The sequence below is a fragment of the Heliconius melpomene genome, chromosome 8 (assembly GCF_056956725.1).
Source record: "Heliconius melpomene rosina isolate 202511_hmr_F chromosome 8, ASM5695672v1, whole genome shotgun sequence".
Classification (NCBI taxonomy): Eukaryota; Metazoa; Arthropoda; class Insecta; order Lepidoptera; family Nymphalidae; genus Heliconius; species Heliconius melpomene.
The window spans coordinates 3,843,285-3,865,068 of NC_140396.1; the positions used below are offsets into that span (position 1 = coordinate 3,843,285).

At 33.4% G+C, this 21,784-nt stretch overlaps 3 protein-coding genes across 5 annotated transcripts in view; 1 reads left to right on the forward strand and 2 right to left on the reverse strand.

The window, feature by feature from the left end:
* kay (transcription factor kayak) overlaps nt 1-2,032 on the forward strand; it is a 35,796-nt gene extending 33,764 nt beyond the window's left edge. For all 3 annotated transcript variants that reach the window (XM_085189677.1, XM_085189678.1, XM_085189679.1), the window contains exon 5: nt 118-2,032. In XM_085189677.1, the coding sequence (XP_085045803.1) occupies nt 118-369 (252 nt within the window). In that variant the 3' untranslated portion in view covers nt 370-2,032. The remainder of the gene's footprint in view (nt 1-117) is intronic.
* LOC146536719 (sodium channel protein Nach-like) lies at nt 2,026-6,966 on the reverse strand. Its single transcript, XM_085189680.1, has 10 exons — nt 6,678-6,966; nt 5,872-6,081; nt 5,529-5,658; nt 5,213-5,376; nt 4,934-5,066; nt 4,211-4,347; nt 3,598-3,788; nt 2,979-3,105; nt 2,506-2,615; nt 2,026-2,416 (listed from the first exon to the last, which is right to left on the reverse strand). Exons 1-10 carry the CDS (start codon nt 6,773-6,775, stop codon nt 2,274-2,276), a joined length of 1,443 nt encoding a protein of 480 aa, XP_085045806.1. The 5' UTR covers nt 6,776-6,966; the 3' UTR covers nt 2,026-2,273.
* A 3,182-nt stretch (nt 6,967-10,148) lies between these two features.
* On the reverse strand, nt 10,149-20,510 carry Syt14 (Synaptotagmin 14). The gene is made up of 11 exons (XM_085189695.1): nt 18,820-20,510; nt 18,569-18,751; nt 18,036-18,127; nt 16,881-17,090; nt 16,114-16,275; nt 15,922-16,030; nt 15,391-15,560; nt 14,734-14,943; nt 14,381-14,545; nt 14,076-14,240; nt 10,149-13,815 (listed from the first exon to the last, which is right to left on the reverse strand). Exons 1-11 carry the CDS (start codon nt 18,854-18,856, stop codon nt 13,783-13,785), a joined length of 1,536 nt encoding a protein of 511 aa, XP_085045821.1. The 5' UTR covers nt 18,857-20,510; the 3' UTR covers nt 10,149-13,782.
* Nucleotides 20,511-21,784: the final 1,274 nt, after the last annotated feature.

A 21,784-nucleotide genomic window follows, 5' to 3' on the forward strand; every position in this document is an offset into this window, starting at 1 on the left:
TACTATAGTGGGAAATAGAAAATTATTCCAGAATGACAGAGTGACATCCAGAATGAAGTAAAACTAGTAAATGTTAATTTTACGTAACTATTCTCATGCAATGCATTCCAATTTCAGATACACAACAACAAAGCTCTGGGCAACAACAACAAGATCGCCGGCATCGAGATCACCACGCCCAGCAACGGCATCCCCTTCAACTTCGACAGCCTCATGGAGGGCGGCACCGGCCTCACGCCCGTGCACCCGCACCCGCACATGCTCGCTCACGCCCACGCGCATCCCCACGCCCACGCACACTGCGCGCAACAGCAGCGCGCCGCCCCTGACCTCGCCTCGCCCGATCACGGCAGCCTCGTCAGCCTCTGAGATCTCCGCGCCGCCTGCCGCCTCTTCGAGTTCGACCTCGACCTCGGCCTCGATCTCGACATCGACCTCGACGAGCAGTAGCGCGGCCGCCCGCAGCGTCCCACGTGAGACGTGGCGGCGCACCGAACATAGTTCGCCTCCTGTATAGACTACTGCGCTATTTATTCTTCTTCTTCTGTCGTGGCGCCTCTTGCGTCGCCTGTTCGTCTGTCCTCTGTCCCCCGTCCTCTGTCCCCTGTCCCCCGTCCCTCGTCCGGGCCCCGCAGGCTATCTCTACTATTCATTGGGGCCCGCAACGTACTTGCTCACTGCGCGCTTTGTATTTATTGATATATCTCGTATAGTATCGTAGCGTAGTGTAGCGCCGGCGCGGCGACGCCGGATCGAGAGTCAATTGATGAGCTGTTCTAGTTTTCTAAAGGATAATATTTTTTATACCTAGATTGTATTACGTCGTAAATTATATTCGTGATGTAAAATAAAACAGAGTTTTATTTGAAGCATTTGAGGGTCTAATTCCGAGTCGTGCTCGATCTAGCGAGGCTAGACTAGTTGTATGTCGGTCCGTACGCCTCGTCATAATAAACTTTGTGCCATTCGCCGTCTACTAACGAATAAAACGCGTACGAAGTATAGTTAACCATAGTTTAACAGCAATATTACTTAATGATTAATATATTGAATTTAAGCTAGCTCAATATCGATGTAATAATACCGTTCCATTGGCTTAGGTACTGGTAGTGTAAAATTATTGTAAGAAATTGTGATACGTCCAGTGATGTTTGTATTGTGTATTTATATACTCGTCCTGTCGAGCGCTGGCGGGTTGAGATGCTATCGGGCCTTCACTAAAGTCAATTATTTACGAATATTAATTGTAATTTTTTTATATTTTACACATTTGTCGTTTTCGTGATGAATTTTGAAATTATTAGCTAAATTTATTTTGCCCGGACATGTAAATTGGTGCTTCAATGTTGGTTCTAAATGCATTTTTTAAATATTTTAGTTCTAAATATTAAATAAAATTTATAAGAAACCATGTTTTTGTTGTACATCGAAATTAAATATTTGACGAGAGTGTCAGTCTCATAGAACTTTTTTACCGATGGTGACCGCTGGAATAAAACAATGTTAGTGTAAGGCAATAATTAGGTTAAGGGCACTTAACATAATTGTAATATGCATAACTTAGACCAAAATATTACTTTATGTGCTTTATATAGTAGTTTTAATTAAAATCTAAGCCAAAAATTGATTTTATGTTGATAATTTTAGTTTAAGTTATACCGCCCTTTCCGAAAAGAAAAAGTATTATTGGTTAGATGCCGAGGAATGCGGGCTATTTATTTATTCAGTTGCAGTTTTTAAAGAAAAATTATATTATACATATAGTTGTATGTATCTTTACAATTTATTTATATATGAAATCAAAATGGAACTGTTTTAAGCATAATATGAACACTTAGATCTAATTATAGGAAAGAAGTATTTTTTTTCTAGAACATTTTTCTTATCGCAATTGTAGAATACTTTTGTATTTTTTCATAAAATGATAGTAAAGCAATATATTTGATATTATTATTACCGCAAGATGTAGTAAATTATATATATACCTATAAATCAGAATATATAAAATATATATTTATGTACACCACTGAAATTTTGTTTTATTTATTCATTCTCCTAAGGCTAAGCTAATATTATATTGCTCTTGTTTATTGTACAAACAAATAATTACTAAGCTACCTCAAACTGACCGTATAGTCATAGTTTCTTTGTCAATTTTTTTATGTAAAAATAAGTATATTTATGCACATCTAAATAGTTTATTTTATAAATAATGATAAGAAGATTAATTAAATTAAAGCGATGCGAATATACATATGAGCTTATAATAAATATCAACGCATATAATCAATTTTATTAGCACTCTCAAATTTTGCCTGAATTTTATATTTTAGTGCTAAATACAGATAAAAGAATATTTCAAGTACGCTTATCAAGCTGCATCCCAGGCAAAGACCGAAAACGCCACCTAGATTTGCTGTAACAGACGATATTACACATGTAAGATTACCAATTTTATTATGGAAACTACCAGTTCATATAGATTTACGAAATAGAAATACTTACATGATAAGCTTATAAGAGACATGACAGTTTCCTGTTTTTGCTTTACGTATACTGGAACCGGCATGAAGAAGTGCATCACCGAAGTGGCTTTGTTAAATTCAAGTCCCTTACTAAAAATAATACAAATATTAGACTAAAAATGTTCCAAATATCTATTTTGATATCTTGAGGCCAGTCGTAGCAGGGACACAAGCGTGTAATTGTAAACGCGACAGGTTGTGAGTTCGATTCCCACCGATTTTCAATATAGATTTTAAAAAGGACATCGAATAAAACAACGAAATTAATTCAGATTAGTAAATTACTTAAGTGAGTGAGTTATTGAACAGGCACACAATTTTTTTATTAAACTTGAAAAAATTTACGACATCCTCGTTTGCTTATGTTTAGGTTAAGTAGGTACTCGTATTTTACAGTCAGCTTCCTGTATTTTCACTAAATAAAAGCTTTTTTTGGAGACTCTGATATCTTACTAAGGGTTGCGAATCATATGGGGAAGGGCGTCCAGATTGCCAATGTACGTCTCCACTTGATATTTGAAGGAGACGCAGTCGCGCAGACATTCACACTGCTCGGTGCCGTACCATTTGTTCATTTGCACTGTAAATATAAATAAGGTAGGAAAGTTATTTAAATAGAACAAAATACTTATATTATTAATGAACGAGGGCGTCGTGGCCGAGGAGCACAAAAGTAAGACTGTAACGCGACGGCTGAGGGGTTCGATCCCCACTCGAGGGAACTCGAGGAGATTATTATTTCTTAATATTTTCTTCGGTCTGGCACCAAGGCAAACAGGCCGGCTTTGAATTCCGCCGCTCAACACACAATGCCCCCAGAATTCAGCGAAAAGTGGGGAACGGCGTGCCTTAACACTAGGGTCCCTCTGCCTATCCTGCTAGATGCAGGAAACAGCGTGAAGCTAAAAAAAGTTATTTTTTTTTAATTAATTAATTCAAGCAATAACTAAGTAATAGTAAAAAAATCCTTAAATTATTTTCAACCAACCAATATTATAAAATCATGGCTTCATGCGATATGAAACACAAACAAAAAAAATGTAATTAAGCTATTTCATCAATACATACTTACTTTTAGCTTTGACAATGCAATCAATAGAAGAGACATTGCATGCCTGGCTCACTCTAACATTAGGTATATAGATCATAGTGCAGAGGCAGAGCCGCTCCAGCTCGCGGACCTCGCACAGCAAGTCACAGTCAGAATTGTGAAACTCTGTAAAGTGAGGCTGCGAGAACTCGTGCTCGAAATAACATTTGCGGCTGAAGAAATGTAATAATTACTGTTATTAGGGGTCGAAGTGAGGTGTGTGACTGGCCTCAATATTTATGTTTATGCGCCATGGGGCAGTCATGGCGTAGAGGCACATGTGTGTGGTTGTAAAACCGACAGGTTATGGGTTCGATCCCCACTCGAGGAAATAAAGTATTTACTATTTTCATTTCTTCGCTCTGGTACCGAGGAAAAGCGCGGTATTTACTCGTTGAGTTTCGCCACTCACAATGGCTCTAGAATTCGGTGGAAAATAGAGCACGGAGTGTATTAACACTAGGCTTCCTTTGCCTATTCTGCTACTTGAGAAATACAGTATGAATCGGATAAAAACTAATTTATGTAATTTGTTTTGAATGTATAATTTTTCATAAGTTATGTTATATTAAAGGTATACAATATTAAAATTCACCTCCAAGATGGCAAAGCCATAACGTCTTCAGAGCAGTATGTGTAAGTAGAACGAATGACGTGAAAAGATTCCGTGTAAGGATATACAATAGTTGTTTGGTCATCTGAAGGGAATTCGGTCCAATCTGTGAACATTACCTAAATAAACGACTTAAGTTTGTTTAGTACCCCCTGATTAATATATAAATAATTTTGGACAGTCGTGGTGCATGGACACAAGCATGTGACTGTCGAAGCTACAGGTTGTGAGTTCGATATCCATTAGAGCATATTAAATTTTTAATATTTTCATTAAGGAAGCTACGATTTTGAGTGTCTTAACAATGGCAAACTCTTCTACATGTTGGATATAACGTGAAACGGAAAAAAATGTTTTTTTTTATTGTTCGAGGCAAATTTTGTTGTAAGTTAAATTTCTATGGATGGGCACCAGAATACTCTGGAGTGGGCACGGACTACTCGGGCTCCCCCCTTCGTACACCGTACACCGTACGAAAGCCTCGATGGGCGAGTCCGACTCGTATTTATTTAATGTCAAAGACGTGAAAAGATTTTTTATACCATTTTTATACACAGAAATAAGTATATATAACATTTTGTTTTAATGATTATTTTACTAAACAGAGCAAAGATCTTTACAAGTGGGTAAACGGTTGGTGTGTACTGACCGTACCTACAGAGCAGAAGCTTATGCATTCATATTTTTTATTATAAAAATTCGCACCCGGATCGATCCCGCGTTGAGGATAGTCCCGTGTAGAGCGTCATCGGGGTTGTAGTCCGTGACTACCGTCAATGCCTCGAAGATACCAGTTTTAGATGTCCGAAATGGTTGGAAATTGAGATGTTTTTCGTTCCTGCAAATCACTAGCAAAATATAATAACAGTTCTAAGGAATATTTATTACTCATAAAAGTAGAACATTAATAAATATTAATTGTTATTTTTTAATGCACCAGACAATGGAAAGATTCAAAAAAATCAAATAAAAATATATACTTGCTTTTTATTTTTGAAGTAGTATACACTATTGAAACTACAGCACATGCCATGTTTCGTCAACACACTCCGGAATAGATCTGAACATGGAATTCTCTTCTTCTGCAAGTAGCACAGCTTGAAAAATTCTTCGCAAGTTTGAGACATCTTACCCATTATCTCTATCGTCTGTAAATAATACTTTGTTTTAAAATGGTTTTTTTACTTATCGTTTACTTTTTGTTAAGATACAAAGAATCCTATTTTTAACCGACTTCTGTTAAGGAGGATCTCCTTTTGACACAATTTTTTTTTAATTTTAAAAATATTGAATAACTTACATTATATCGATTAAGCGTTATTAATTTTTGCAGGCTCCCCAAATCCTCCTTGTTAATCTCGCCAAGGATCTCGTAAAATCCAAGCAGTTGTGGAAGAGTTGCCTCCAGATCTAAGGAGCGGTTTCCATCTCTGAGAAAGTTAATTAGTTTGTTGATTTATTCTACCAATAAAAGGTAATAGTGAAAGATGGTCTTAGTGGTAGGGGGGCTGTAAAAACGGTTGTTGTAGATTTGATTTTCACTTCGGAAATGAATTATTTACATTTCACTAAACAACGAATAACATTTAAAATTAGGGAGTGACTTAACACTAGACTTATCTTAAAGGTATAAAAACACTTACACGAGAGTTTGGTTAAAATGTCTCATAGCACTAATGGTTATTTGATTTGGCGAGCATATAGTGATTGCGGGAAAAGATAAATTCTGTATCAGTTCATACTGATTCTCAATAGTGATGCGTGTGGGCATCTCCAAGAAACGATTGTACAACATCAAAGTCATCATGCACGCTCCATATAGAACCAATACCAATGAAACCGCCCAAAAACATCTGTGTTATAAAATATATTATATCATAAATGTTAAGTATATCATAAAACTAGCGGCCCGCCCGCGGCTTCGCCTGCGTGAACTACGTTATTATTAATTTCTGTCCTTTATGTCCTTTCCACGAGTACCTACGTCCTATATAGTGACGTCCATACAAAATTTGAGACTCCTAGCACTTATAGTAACGAAATTTCATACAAACTATCAACCCCCAAAACAACCCCTTAGAAGTCGAATATTGCAAATTCCCGTTAGTTATAGAACGTAGGTGCTCTTAGAGAGCACCTACGTCCTATAACTAACTCCTATGCAAAATTTCAGATTTGTAGCACTTGTAGTTTCTGAGTTTTCGTGATGAGTAAGTGACCTTTCGATTTTATATATATATATATATATATATAGATATAGACATGTACGTAGGTAGTACATGTAATAACTATGTTTCAGTACTAATTGAAAAAAGAAGTAATGAAGAAATTGAAATATTACAAAATTTAAAAAAATATATATTTCTTTAATTATTTGTATAATTTTTAATTATTTGTACTTACTATATAACAGTTATAATTTGGTAAATTAAAATCTTTTTCTACAAACCGTGATATTCTGTCCGGGTATAAATAAAAATACTTGAGCCCTAAAATGTTGCTTTCTAGACAATAGCTCCTCAATAGTGACTCGTTATTCTCCTTCATTTTCAAATGTCTATTTTATAAAAAAACATAATACATGAATATCCTTTATTTTCGAAGTTGAAGTTAATGCTGTTAGCCTTATTGGCTCTTACAGCCACCAAGCTTGGTGGGTAGGGACGAAACTGTCCCTGAAAAAATTGCAAGCACTATGTTGCTGCTTCTGAGGATGCCGACGGCAGTAAGGGCGTCCCCTGTGGTACTCGAACGGACTGGTAAAGATTATCCTAATGTTATTTTAGTGCCTGTAGTTTCAAATTAATAACAATTATATTAATGCAACGTTTACGGGTCATAATCAGAAAAAGTGCACATTTTGTGTCTTTTCTTGTCCCGCTACTTTGAATGCGTTTTAAAAATACAATTTTAAAGATAATTTAAATATTTTGCCATTTAAGATAAATTTACTTATTAACTTAAAGATTTTTGTAATATCTTAAATGTATTAAGGCTAATAATAGTATTTTTTGTTAGTTGCAAAAAACTTTTCAAAATGCTTCCATACAATTTTTCGTGTCCCATTCACCACTTTACTTTTTAAAAATTGGTTTGTTACGAATATTTATGGTTTTATTTGATTTCAGATATGTTTATATTACTTTACTTTATGCATAATATTAAATAGAACTACTTTTATTGATACATTATTTAATAAATAATATATATTAATTAACTAAATTTGTCCCAAAATATTGTCTTTTCGTTACTCAGGGCTAGTAACGTACAATTAAATTATGAACGCAATTATTTTGAATGGTGTTTAATATTATTCTTTATTGTGGCATCATTATTCTAAAAGTCAATGCTGTCGTAGCTACAACCAGTAGTGTTCTCGCAGCAGTTGAGGGGTTCAAATGTTTTAAAGGGAATGCGTAAAATTACATCTCAGGGTTATAAACGGCTTTTATTTTGGTAAGTATTCTATAATTTGGTTTTCTTGTTTATGTTATTTGCTTCTTTTTACAAAATCTCAAAAAAGAACGTCAGTGCTTGCACATGCAACACGTGGCTTATGAGCAAATATTTAAAAAGGTTAGAATTTCTCAGACTTCATTCTCAATTTCGTTATATTTCGTTACGTAACGAAACTGAGAAAATATGAAGCCTAGTTCACAATTACGGTACCAATGTTTTCTTATATATGTTTATAATAAAATTTTATCGAACCGGTGCTTGTATATGGAAGATATGTATATAAGAAAAAAAAATTGCTGGCATATGAAAAAAATTATTAGTGACTTTTCATAACGTAAAGTAACCAAAAATAATGATTTTTAAGTTTTTTTTGCTTGTTTGCTTGTTTGTCTATGTGTTTGTGCACGCTAATCTCAGAAACAGCTGAACCGATTTAGTTAAAATTTATTTTTATTCTTTCTGAAATTAGTTGTGATTTTGTGATTATTATTTTTTGATATATATTTTTGTATTTTCAGTAAGCGTAAGCTCCTATGTCAAATGCTGAAACAAATGCTTTTTTTTAGATATAGAGAACGTCTTAAAAAGACCAATCCTATTAAATATGAAGATATGCGGAATAAACACTTACAAAGCATTAAACTTAATTCCAATGATAACGACTCAAATTTTGATATATTTTAAAGTGAATTTAATTTTATCATTAACTTTGTGATCTCTAACTAGAAATATAAGTTTATTACGTTACGAACTAGCATTATTATATTGTTAATATTCTCACTTTGTTATGTTTTCTTCTTACATTTATAATCTGTTAATTCAACGATTGAACCTTTAAAATTTTGATCTGTGTCTCATTAAATAAAAAAAACAATAGTTTTATTCATATAATATCGTTATTTTGTTGTGTATAATGCCTTATGTCATCAGTTTCGTAACAAACTTTATCAGTGTTGTTACTTATCAGTTACGTTACGAATTCGAAAATGTCCACTTTTCTGATTATGACCCTTACATTTAAATAATAAATATTGCACGCGATTACTGTGAGTTGAAGTCACACCACCTACATTTTAAACGTTCATGTTTCATGTTAACATGTTAATCATCTGGTTTCAGCATTACTAAAATCACAATTCTTTTCAGTTTTACGCTTTACAAAAAGCAGGACACGCAGGAATAGCATAGTGTTTAGACACTCCGCTCGCCACTTTCCGTCTAATTTTGGAAGCAATGCGCGTTGAGCGATGAATCTCAACGATTCGCTTTATCTGGAAACCAAAGCGAAAAAATTACAATATTCAATATTTCATTTCCTGGATTGGGGATCGAACCCACAACCTGACGTGTTTGTGCCCCTGCGCCGCCACTGGTCTCTCACAAATATAAATGAATAAAACACTATGGTCGACGTATTAAAATGTATGCTATAAATGATAAATCCTTTTAAGACAATAGTATATCGTTACCTATAAAAGTAGTTGATATAAATGTTAGTACGTATTAACATATACATACACATGTAAATACCTACTAACTTTTATGGAGAATATTGTTTTCCCTTGAAAACACCTGCCAAGCGCAATTCTAATTATCTGTAATAATAATTAATAATAATGTACGTTCATTTGTCATGCTAACATTAAATATTATTTCTAATAGGTAAGATAAATTTAAAAATGACAAAGGAACCTAACACTGCCATTCGCGATAATTGCTATGAGGATTTAATTGGGAAGTATTAAACGTGTTGACATACTAATCTTTTAATGCATATCTACTTACTTAATATAAATTTTGTAAATAGAAGCAAATTAGAATTAAGTTTATAATATACAAGCAGCCTGCCCGCGGCTTCGTCCGAGGATTTATGTTATACTAAAGTAGTTTAAAGTCCTCCTGACGAAATTAATGCTTAATTCAACAGTATGTTTTATACGTTATCAAGATACTTTAGTACGTACCATTTGTTGACAATATATAGCGTTACATGTGTCTATTTCTACTATCTCAAATATGAACTTCTTAAAAACTTAAATACTTATATGTTTTGATAGAGTGAAGCGATTACAATGAAATAAAAACTAAAACCTTCTCTGAGTTACTTAAAATTTTTATGTACAAAACTTGCTTAAACTTGTTGTTTACTTTTTACGTGATACGTGTTCACATAAACAGACAAACAGACAAAAATTCCAAAAATGCTGGAAATGGATTCTGTTAATTATCCTTTAACACCCTGGCTATTTTTTTTTTAACATTTTCCAGGTACAGAAACGACTTTTCTACAGATTTATTATAAGTATAGATATAGAATAGTCGAAGTTGCAGGAGAGTGGAAGACGATCCTAGAGACGGTAGACATGGAGAAGCTGTCCCAGAATTATCATCATATTATAATTTTTTTGTCAATTTGTGTAAATATAAAAAGTAAATTAAAGGCAAAGAAATAAAACACAAGTTTTAGGAAAATATATAAAGTGATTTATTGAAATTTATTTAACATCAACGTTGCTAACAAAGTATGTGATGAGATATAGAAGTGCTGTTTGAGCGTTCTAATAATATCATAATTAAATAATTTAAAATAAATTTCATAATAATTAGTATATTTAATAACTTACTATTTAACTAATTGTAAAGTATAGTAAAAAAATTCTAAATAAAAAAATACCTAAATATAAATAAGAACCTAATTTCGTATTATTTTAGACAAAATGCTCAAACGTTTAAATTTAAAAATGTTTAAGTACTTAATTATGATTCGTGAAAACACCAATAGGCGGGCGGGCTATAGTTTATGGAAATAAATTAAAAATATCTTTATAAGTATTTGGCATTCTTAAGTCTGTAGTATAATATAATTTTTCAGCGTAGAATATTAATTATTATGAAGTAGGTTGTAAAATCATTACATTAGGAGGAGATGCAATATGCCCAAGAATGTATCTACCAGGTTCCAGGTTCTGAGAAGATAAAGAAGTCGAAAGACGAGTAGAAAACGTCTGGATGAGCTATTGGTCTATGGGTGACCACATGACAGGAGAGCTTTCTTTGCGTTATAAAAGCACTGATGCAACATTTATTATATTTTTAGTAATTTATTTATACTTCAAATTCCGAAAAATTAAAAAGATAAGATGGAAAGCAATAGTTTTATAATATTTATGTTATTTTATTGTATAAATGATATTATAATTACTTTATATATATAGATAGGTACGGTATGTTTTGGTAGTTCACCACCTATTTTTAAAATAACATTTTTTTTAAAATAAGATATATCTAGTAATATATTTATCATATAGCAAGGGATATTTATTCTTATTTGTTTCATATACATATATAATATTTGAATTCTGATTATGAGAAGAAAACCTAATTGAAAGAGTCAATCGAACAGGTAAAATATGAAATATTGGCGAATAGTAAGAGCGTAGAACGAGTTTAAAAGACGAGTATTATTTCAATAGAATCGACGTAGACAAGCACTAATATAATTATAATAGTTTTATTTAAAACTTTTCAAAATAAAACAAAAAAAATAGGAAAACAATTAAGTATTACAAATTGTTTCAAGACTATGTTTTTCATAAATAGATTCTCAATCTTTGACATTACTATTAATAAATACTTGTAACCTCTCTCTGTTCTGTGTACAAATACATAGTAAATTTTAAAATCCAATATAAATATTAAAATATAATTGATCAAATGGAGGATATTTCGAGTGTGGTAAAATTGTTTAATTTAGTAATTTGGGACATTTAGCTATGAAAGAAGTATGAAAGTATAATATTATGAAAGGTAACATGTCTTATTCTAGTATTCATAGTAAAAACTTGGTCGGTTGTAAGCAAGCTACATTTATAAAACTGTTTAATGTATTTAATGACTATCGTAATTAATAACTAGTATCTAATATTATATTTAAATTAATGTAAATCCATACTTATATACAGGGTGGAAGAGGCAGCGATTCTTTTACTGAAACTGCATATAGGGTAACATATTTCAAACCCACAACTAAAGAAATTAATCAAGTCAACCTCGACAGTTTGGACATAGGATTTTTTTTTCATTTCACGATTTTTATCCATACGTGTATTTCGTGTGACGCACACATAAGTAAGTGTACGACGTTGCCACTTTGACAGGTAAGTGTGTGCGTGTTTATATTATACTTTACAAATGGCGTTTTAGTTTAAAATGACAATTATATTATTTATTTTGTTTGAAAAAATAACTTTTCCATTTCTGGGAATTATTTTTTTTCTGAATTATATTAGGCTTTTATAGAGTAGTTAAAACTGTGGTTTCATTTAAAGTGGTGCTGACAATTCCATCCTGTATAACGAGTGACTTTAGACAACGAGTCATTCACAATATAAAAATGTCGGAAGAATTATATTGAGGCAAAGTTAATTTGATTCCGTAGATAATACGATTTGTCGATTTATTATGTTTTATAAATATATTCTTCAATACTCAATTAATAATTATAGAACAGCAGATTCACAAGTAAAACTATATTGCAATTTAATATATCTAACACTTCATCTACACGAAAATATACATTTTATTTACGTGAATAAAAATTATCATCTACAAAATATATCTATGAAGTAATTTTAATATCGTAAAATATCTTCTAATATCAATAAAAGTATTATAATATAAAAATAAATAAGTAAATAGAATAATTATCTACGTAGATACCTAAATGTAAAGATAAAATTATTAATAAATAAATTATTATTAACTTTCAGAAATATCTGCATTGTAAACATTAATGCCTATATATAATATCGATTTAAAAATTGTTTTTTTTTTAATAATATGTTATATATATATATATAATCTTTTTTATAATTATCAAGCATTTGATTAGTTCATAAAAGAACACGACAACAGTGTTAAACTCTGCAAAATATCCAAAGTATCACCTAAAGTATATATGTAGTATAATATAAGAAGTTATTTATAATGGTAACACTGGGAAGGGGTAAGAAATAGGAGAAAGCTTAATAAGCTACAATTGTTTATACTATAGTGATCTATAATTTTAAATAATTGTATGATTTTTTAAAAATAAAACGCGATGCATTTGTGCTGGTTTCGTTTATAAATAAACCTATTATCGATTTCAATTCATGTTAGAATTAAATATGGCGTTTCTCTATATTATTTATGAGTAAGTTAAAAAAGTAGTATAACACTAATAAAAGTTGATAGTAATATCAGTATAATTATGTATAATATATTAAATTTCAATATATATATATATATATATATATATTCTTTCACTACGTTATCCTATCTCACATGTTTTGTGCGCTCCAAGTCTTCTTCATCGATTATAAATACGTACTACAAAATTCAATTTCAAGTATAAAATTGAAACATAATTATATGTAATATTCGAACATTTAAAAAGCTTTACATCTTTTAAAGATAACACTAGTTCAATATCAAACTCCTTTATATCCTTCACGTATTTTATACGATTAATAGTTTTTTTTCTCTATATTTACTTATAAACATTTTTCCATTGCGATACACAAAAACGTCAAAACTCGAACAATTAAATACGTGCTCGCTTAAATACATGTAATTCAACAAAGCACACCAAAGTCACCATCTCCTCGGATGGCTGACGAAAACGTCGACAAAGTGGTATATAGTAAACCACAACGGCACAGATCATAGACGTAGCTAAATATTTGCAGAAATAACTATTATTATTTTATATTGCGAATATAAAATTAATAAAATACATTCAGTTATACAAGAAAATTATTTCAATATAAGAAATATATTAATCGAATAATTGGTGTGTATAGGAATGTAATTAAAACTGTATTAATAGAGTAAATTAAATAAAGAAGCAATTGCAGCTACGCCTATAACAGCAAGTATAATAACAGACATTTAACTTGAAAGGGCCAGGACGAGCCGGGGGCTGTACGTCACACTGGCGGGGAAGTCCAGGTATAACGGGGAAGCACCGTCATGGTGCGGCCAGTAAGCAATGCCGCAGGGCAAAACGACTATGTTCAGGCGAAGGTGTCCGCCTCGCGCTATGTCGGTGTCCGTCAGGAGTCCAACAGCACATGCCACCGTTGCACCTGATGATGTAAATTTTTAACTGACAATAATTTACTTTATTTCATTAAGCACGTTACTATTAATTCGATTCCATTTGTGTTTCTTTTTTTAAACAGGTAATAAGGAAACTTTAAAAGCTCCTTTGGACTACCTTTTTCAAAAAAATCTTATTTCGTATTATACACATGAAACTGAAACGCAAGCATATCTTGGATGGTGAAACATATTCTTTTTTTTTAAGAGATATTAAAAAATATAATATGTATTAAGTTTAAAATACCTGCTGCCCTTGGTGCTCGCAAAGCTCTCGCCAGTGACGCTCCTCCTCGCGGCCCGACGAGCTGTGTCCAAGAGAGAACCAGCCCACCATTTCATTACGTTTGACACTGCGCCGCCACCATACTGACACCATCAACGTCACGTCGGTTAATTGGAACAGAGCCACCTGTAAGTGGAAAAAGCAGTTGAATATTTGGTTCGGACGATAATGTATAAATTGAGGTAACCAACAGAATACAATGAGAATAAAATCTACAACGATCGCTCGACAAGACATTTTACAACTATAATAACAATATATATTACTTGAAATATAAACAGTTCCTTATACAGCGGGTTTGACTGAGCTCTTCGTGTGGTGGACTTGCAGCGACCCATTTCCATTCCTAGCGAGCTGATGAGGCAAAGCTTCACGTATGTGTCCGGCGCTTTGTTGGGCGACAACTTTCGAAAATGCGTGCCTTTTATGATCTATAAAAAGTATCAATAAATATTTTTATGAAGTTCTTGACAAGTCATGAAACAGAATTTGAGATATTAAATCTCAAATTTAGAGTACAGTTAAAAATTTTACTTCGTCACATTTACGATTTATATATTTTAATCATTATTTATTTCAAGTAATGAACGCTCGTAAAGCAAAATAAAGGTCACAATACCTCAACAGACAAATGTCCAGTTGTCGGATTATACTGCAGTCCTAGCAGCAGTTCCGGTGCCGATCGTGTGCTGCAGCAGGACGAGGCGGAGTCGGAGCGCGCTAGGCTGCACGCCTCTCCGCCCGCCGCGCCCGGCGTCATCACCGTGGCTATGGATGACGGGGACGCCAGCACTCCCGTTATGGACTGATTGGGATCCATTTTGGGAAGCTATAAATTTTAGTTTCAGTCAAATGTGGCTTCAAAATATATTCACTAAGTTTTGTAAAATTTTAGGTTACCAGTTTGTTTCACATTTTTTTGACAGAGAGCTAGGGTCCATTAATTTAATGTTAGAAGCATTTACATTGCAACTTCTTGTTTTTTCCCTACATAGAATAGTTAGGGTAACGTAATATGGTATAACCACAATGTAGGAAGGCAGTGCATGAGTAGGAAGGCAGACCCTGGCAATAGCCGGGATTAATGCCAGGAAGAAGAATATGGTATAACCGCAAGTTTTCTTGGTAGGTAGATATTTTGATGAATGTATTCATTTAAGGTATGCTTTACAAGCTTACGTACTAGCTTGATGCTAAAAAAATATTATATTTTTAAAAGGCTTAAAATTTTTTTTACACATAATATCATCACATTAATTTCTTGATAATTACAAACCTGTAGACTTGGCTGGTGATGCTGCCGCGGAGAGAGATGTAGCCACAAATTGTTTTCCAGCTCCAGGTTAAGTTGCGCAAAAGTAACATTTGCTTCGCCGAGCAGTCGCTGTCGTCGCATTCGTTCGCAGCCATATATTCGGATGCGAAGTCCTAATCCATATACATCCTCTGGAAGTCGAACACAAATATTTTTGTATATTCATTACATTTTTTTCAATATAATTTTTTTCTTTATTAGATCCTCACATTTGTGCTAATATTCGGGGCATTATAACAAATATCGGGAAAAATCCTAATCTATTCTAAATAGGGGAAAAAATCATGAAAGCCACCGTTTCTGAATTATAACAATCGCAACTAAAATATTGCAAAAATTGCAACTAACATATTTTTTACACCTATCGCCTATTATAACGTACTAGTATTTCTCAGTCAACAATAATCGATATTTATCGATTTTTTTTATTTAAAATTGATACGGAAAATGTTATTTCAGCAGGTGATCTGGCTTTTATTCATTTAAAATTACCTGGATTGATTTTATGTAGAACGAAGCTCTCCATGTACTGTGGGTTTTCCCCATTACGAATCTTCGACTTATATTTTTGTTTCTTTAGAGGTAACAAAACAATTCGCACCTAGAAAGAAACAGATTTTAGTAACGTTAGAAATAAATCAAATGTTTTTGTAAATATTAATATTTAAATCTTCAAATTTATACCTGGCTTTGTAAAACTTGCCCCTGTGTCTTTTGAGGCAGAGAACGCGCTTGAAGCACGTGCACGGTCATACTGCGCACAGGTGCATCGTATAACAGCGTCAGCTCCAAGGAACCACGCTCCTGAGGACCCCCGCCGCTCTCACCGCAGAGTAGTGATGTGTCCTGTAAATTTAATCATATTAATACATGTTTTATGTATTTAATTGGACTATGACCAAACGCAGTTATTCTCATTAATATAATCGGCAACTAAGCAAAGAAAAAAAAGAATGGGAAAAATACAGAGAAATACTTGCGCTGGTGGATTATAACATAACGTCTTTTAACGTCTTGGCTAAGATATAATATTTAAAAAAAAATAAAACTGCTTCACGCTGTATCCCGCACACAGCAGGGTAGACAGAGGGAACCTAGTGTTAAGACACACCGTTCCTAACTTTCTGCCGAATTCTGGAGGCATTGTGTGTTGAGTGGCAGAACTGAACGCCGCGAACAGCAGAGCGAAGAAAATGTAAATATAAACGTAAATAAATATTTCACTTCCTCGAGTGGGGATCGAACCCATAACCGTCGCGTTACAGTCACACTCTTGTGCCGCTGTGCCACGACGACCTCTATATATATTTAAAAATTCTAAGTATATATATATGATATATATGATATATACCTAGTAAATATATTTAAAAATTCAATAATAACAAGAAATACAGTCTATCCTTTTTGTAACGTTTTTTATAATAAAACAAACATTATATATAAAACATTACATTATGAGCGATGACATCGCTCTCGACACTGCTCTGGGCCTCTAAAGTATGGATATAATCAGCCCGCTGCGGCACCACCTCGTCAATTTTAGTTTCCCGAAGACTGGTCTCACGTAAAGTCCTCTCTATTAGTTCCACTTCCACTTTTGCCTGGTTTTGATTTTGGTTCTCATTTTTCTCCTCGTATCTACATTCCACTTCTTCTTTATCCTGGAATAAAGATAATTATGTTAATGTTGTTAAAGGATAATGATTATTTTATTTTTTTTCGTTTAATGGTTTGTATTAACAAAATCATGCATATATTATAAATAAAATGTATGTAGCTCTAAAAAATCTTTCACAGTGCCCTATAAAAGCTACTAAATACTTTGAAAATGGCTGGGGTAAAATACCACGCAAACGAATTTGCGGGCAGCCACTTAGCTAATTTTAAAAATATTTTTTAATTTTGCGGTAAATCATAGAGGAAAACAATCATGTTTTTATAATAAAAATTGCTATATGTACTTATAATAAAATCGTAAGAGGGTCGGTGTCTGTACTTGGAAGATATTTGAAAAAAAAAATGTTATTGGGAACCTTTATTAACGTAATAGAACCAAAAACAATGATTTTTTAAATTTTTGCCTGTTTGTCCGTGCGTTTGTTATCGCTAATCTCAGAAGCGGCTTAACCGATTTAGATACGGTTTTCACTATTGGATCCTGGTAAGCTTCCGAAAACGTATAGGGTTAATATTTCTATTTAAAGCAGGCGTAGTCCCGCAAGGGCCTACTAGTTTAAAATAAACTAGAATCAATTTCATAATATTGACACATTTATACCAGTTAAGGACGCTATAATTTCTAAGCAAGCTATGAATATAACTGAACAAATAATTACGAAGAATATTATAGGAAATGCGCTAAACAGGTGTACATCACGATCTAATTAAATATAAATGGACAATAAATGCAATATCTAATATTATTTAACAATCTAATATAAGATACACATTAATTATATCCGTATTTAAGAAAGCATAGTAATAACTGTTTATTTTTTAATTGGTTTTTGTTGTTTGTACTCAAAAAATTGTTACAATATCCATATATTATAATACATAATTGAGATATAAAAACGTTTGAGTTCTTTTGTTTTAGTAAAGATTACCTGCTGTATGCGCAAGCGCTGCTCCTCATCAGAGTCGGAGGTCTCGAACGTGAAAATACGTTCAGGGTAATGGTTCGGTTTCGACAAAGCATCTAAAACAACACAGATGTACGCACAACGTCAATCAATAGATAAACACTCTAAATCTAATCTACTTTATAAGAAAACTACTAAAAAACTGGAACTATAATATCCAACTATATATTTCTATTGGCGACTAACTTTAATTATTAAACACGTCGGTGACGCACTCTATGTCCTTGGGATTGTTACTACAACACTAACCTATGGTTCTACTGCCATTATGGCAATTATGAAGTAAATAATTTTGAGGATGCAATAATAATATAAAATAAAGATTTTGTAATAGATAAATGAACGCTAGTGGTTTATCTAGTGTTAGATATTTAATTATAATTTATAATTTTTAGCTGTTACAATGAAATTTTCTTAAATTTTCTATTTTGTTATTATAACAATAACATAGTACGTGCGAATAAAATATAGAATTGGGTGTTAAATGTAGGATTTACCGAATTGAGCATTGTCGCCAGGGTGTCCGGGCGTGGTGACGGCTGCATTCACAGTGAGGATATCATCACAGCACTTACGGCCGAACACCGCAGAGTAGCACCAGCGCCTGCCGAGGAACAGCAACACCACCAGCAGGACGAGGGCGAAAGCCGCAACCGCGCTTATGTACGCTGTCGCCTCCACTGCATCAGATAAAACACTGAATTCTCTCAACTACTTTGATACATTGTGTTGTTTGATCATTGTTTACCATTAGTCGGGGTGATGACACCGATGTTGGCCACCATCCTGCTTCACTGGACATCGCTGAGCGGCATCCACGCTCTGATACAATAAACTTGCTATTTCTAAACCAATTCTTTAGGACAATTTTAATTTTTAGGAAAATTTAGTTGGAGGAAAAATGGAACGCGTTGGCACGGCTGCTGTCAGTGCCGCACATGCGCCGTACTCGAGGGGCACGGCGAGGCGTGTGGAATACTGCGCCGTGATAGGACGAAGGGCCTACAGGTAGCTGGTGTATGTAGCTATATAGACGGGACTGTCGCCAAGGCCGACGAGTGACCTCGGAAGGACATTAGGACGTCCTCTGTACATTATCCCTTCTTTTGATGTTGCTAATATCGGTTGAACAAAGGAAGGATTTTGAGGTGTAATTATGGATAGCCTTAGGCTTAGGGCGTATAAAGCGATGAAAAAGTTAGTACCAAATATCGATTAATGGAAAAATTACAATATTTTTTTACTTAGGGTAGGTAATACTTACATAGCGGATTAGTAAAGAGGGTGAGACTAAAAAATGTATTACTTTAAGTAATGCACGATACAAATAAAATAAGTTCGAGAAAACATTTATTATAATGTCTAAATATTTATCCTTGGGCGTTACTAATGATGCGAAGAGCTCTACGGCCTACAACATAGTGGCCAATAAGTGGGTAACAGAGATAAATAAAGCCGTGAATTGCGTAACACCTCAGGAGTAGAGTTCAGGACGTACTGGAACGTTGCCAAGCTGCCAGGAGCAATAGTTGTTTCATCTGAATTATAATTTTCATGAATATTAAGTTTACTGTATTTTCATGAATCTTTATGCGATTCGCTGAAAACGTAGCCCAGTTCTCCACTGTATTACAATACTGTTTGTTTTAATAAATAATCTTTAAGGTCGTTTTTTTATAGTTTACTTATTTATATAGAAATTTCTTAATATAGGAATTGACAAAAAGGAATTTCTTTCCCGACGTCAAAACCACGTTGAAGATGAACCGTAAACTGGGAATGGAGGGTTTACCATCTATCTTCACTAATTTAAGCTGAAGGAGACCTTAGTATGTCAATGCAACCTTAACATCGAAGAAATTGTAGTGTCGTAGCTCGTTGTACTCAAAACAATGTAACATGGTGAACGGCGTTACTGGCTGCGCTAAGTACATCACCTAAGTGATCAATTATTTTAATAGTGATAGTAACTAGAACTACTTAGGCAGCTGAGCACTACAGAAACGAGTCCCAAGAAACGTCGACGTCCTGGTTGTATAGGTTGGTACCATCCCAGCATTTTTACCAAGAAAAATATAACCTGAAAAAACAACAACGGTTTAGGGAAAGATGTTCGACGTGGTGAATTGATGATGTTTAAAAATTTTCATTATCAAGAACCCTGTACTCGAAGAAGGACGAATACTATTAAAACGGGTTTCTGGAAATATTCTGCACCAAAATATTAACGTAATTCCGCTTAGTACTTCGCTACCATCATTGTTTCTTATGGAACTATTTACGCATAATGGTAGTAAATGGAAGTATGTGGTAATAAATAATAATGTCCACGCAGAAGTGGATGCAAACATGGATATTTTTGTTTAGCTTTTGTATAGTGTATTTAGTAAATCTCTTAATGTATGTTTTTTCTTAGCTGGCACTGACTAAAAAATAACTCATTTTGAATAGGAAATATAAGTGAATTTCACTTATTATTGTTCAGTTTTCTTTACTTTGTAATAAGTACTAAATATTATTTTCTACAATTTAGTTTTAAGTTTGTGCATATAGATATAGTTTTAATATATTTTTTTTAATTATGTTATTTTTTATGATTATTATATAAAATTCACAGTAGGTAAGTACGTGTCTATAAAATTGGAGGGTTTCCCTCGATTTCCATGAGATTCTGTTATCAGATACTGACTTGGCGATCATAGGACAAATAAGATCGTATATTCTGTCTATTAAAATAAAGTTTTTCAAATCGGTCCACAAATAAAGGAGAAATGAACAAACACAACACACAAAAGATAAATAAGGATAAAAAATATAGAGCCTCCTCTTTTGAAAAATAAAATAAAGTACCTACAACATTTAAATTTAATATAATGTTAAGTTAGAAGATAAAATTATAAGACATAATTCTAACACAGGCCGTCGTGGCGTACGGGTGCATAAGGTTACCGTAACGCGACTGTTGTGGTTTCGACCCCACTCGTGGGAATGAATTTCTTATTTTCTTTTCTGCGCTCTAGCAGTGAAGCAAAAAGCCCAGCGTTGAGTTCTGCCACTCAATGTCTCCAAAAATTCGGCGGAAAGTGGGTAACGGACTTGCTTAACACTCCCAACACTTAGGTTCCCGCTGCCTACCCCCTTGTATGCGGGATACAGCGTGAAGCAGATTTTTTTTGATAATTCTAACAATATCGCCAAAAATCGGTATCATTATAGCTTTTCAGGTAATTTTCATAATATTTAAGTACTATTTGAGCCAGGCCGAACCATAATAAAAGCAGCAAGTTGATCCAACCTCATTTAATTCTCCTGACCTGACCCCCTTAACGGATAGCAATGTTTATCACACTCGACTTGACGGCACGACCTCGTCTGTCGCTCTCATTATTGATTTTCTAGGAAATAGGGTGTTTATCGAGTGGAGGCCTACGCATCTACACTATAGCCTTAATCAAAGTGTTCTATGTTATACAAGTTACGTTTTTTATTATTTTCCTATAACGCAATAGCAACCTATGCGAATTTTCTTGATGTAACTTTCCTTTCGGAAAGAAAATGATTTAACTGTATATTTTATAGGAAATTACTATAGAATCTTAGGCTTTGGTGGTCAGGTTTAATAATCCAAAAATACATAAATTTGAATTAAGGCACTTGTTCAAAGGTGCGATACTTTATTCTAATTGCGTAGAAGGTAGTTATGTTATGAGAAA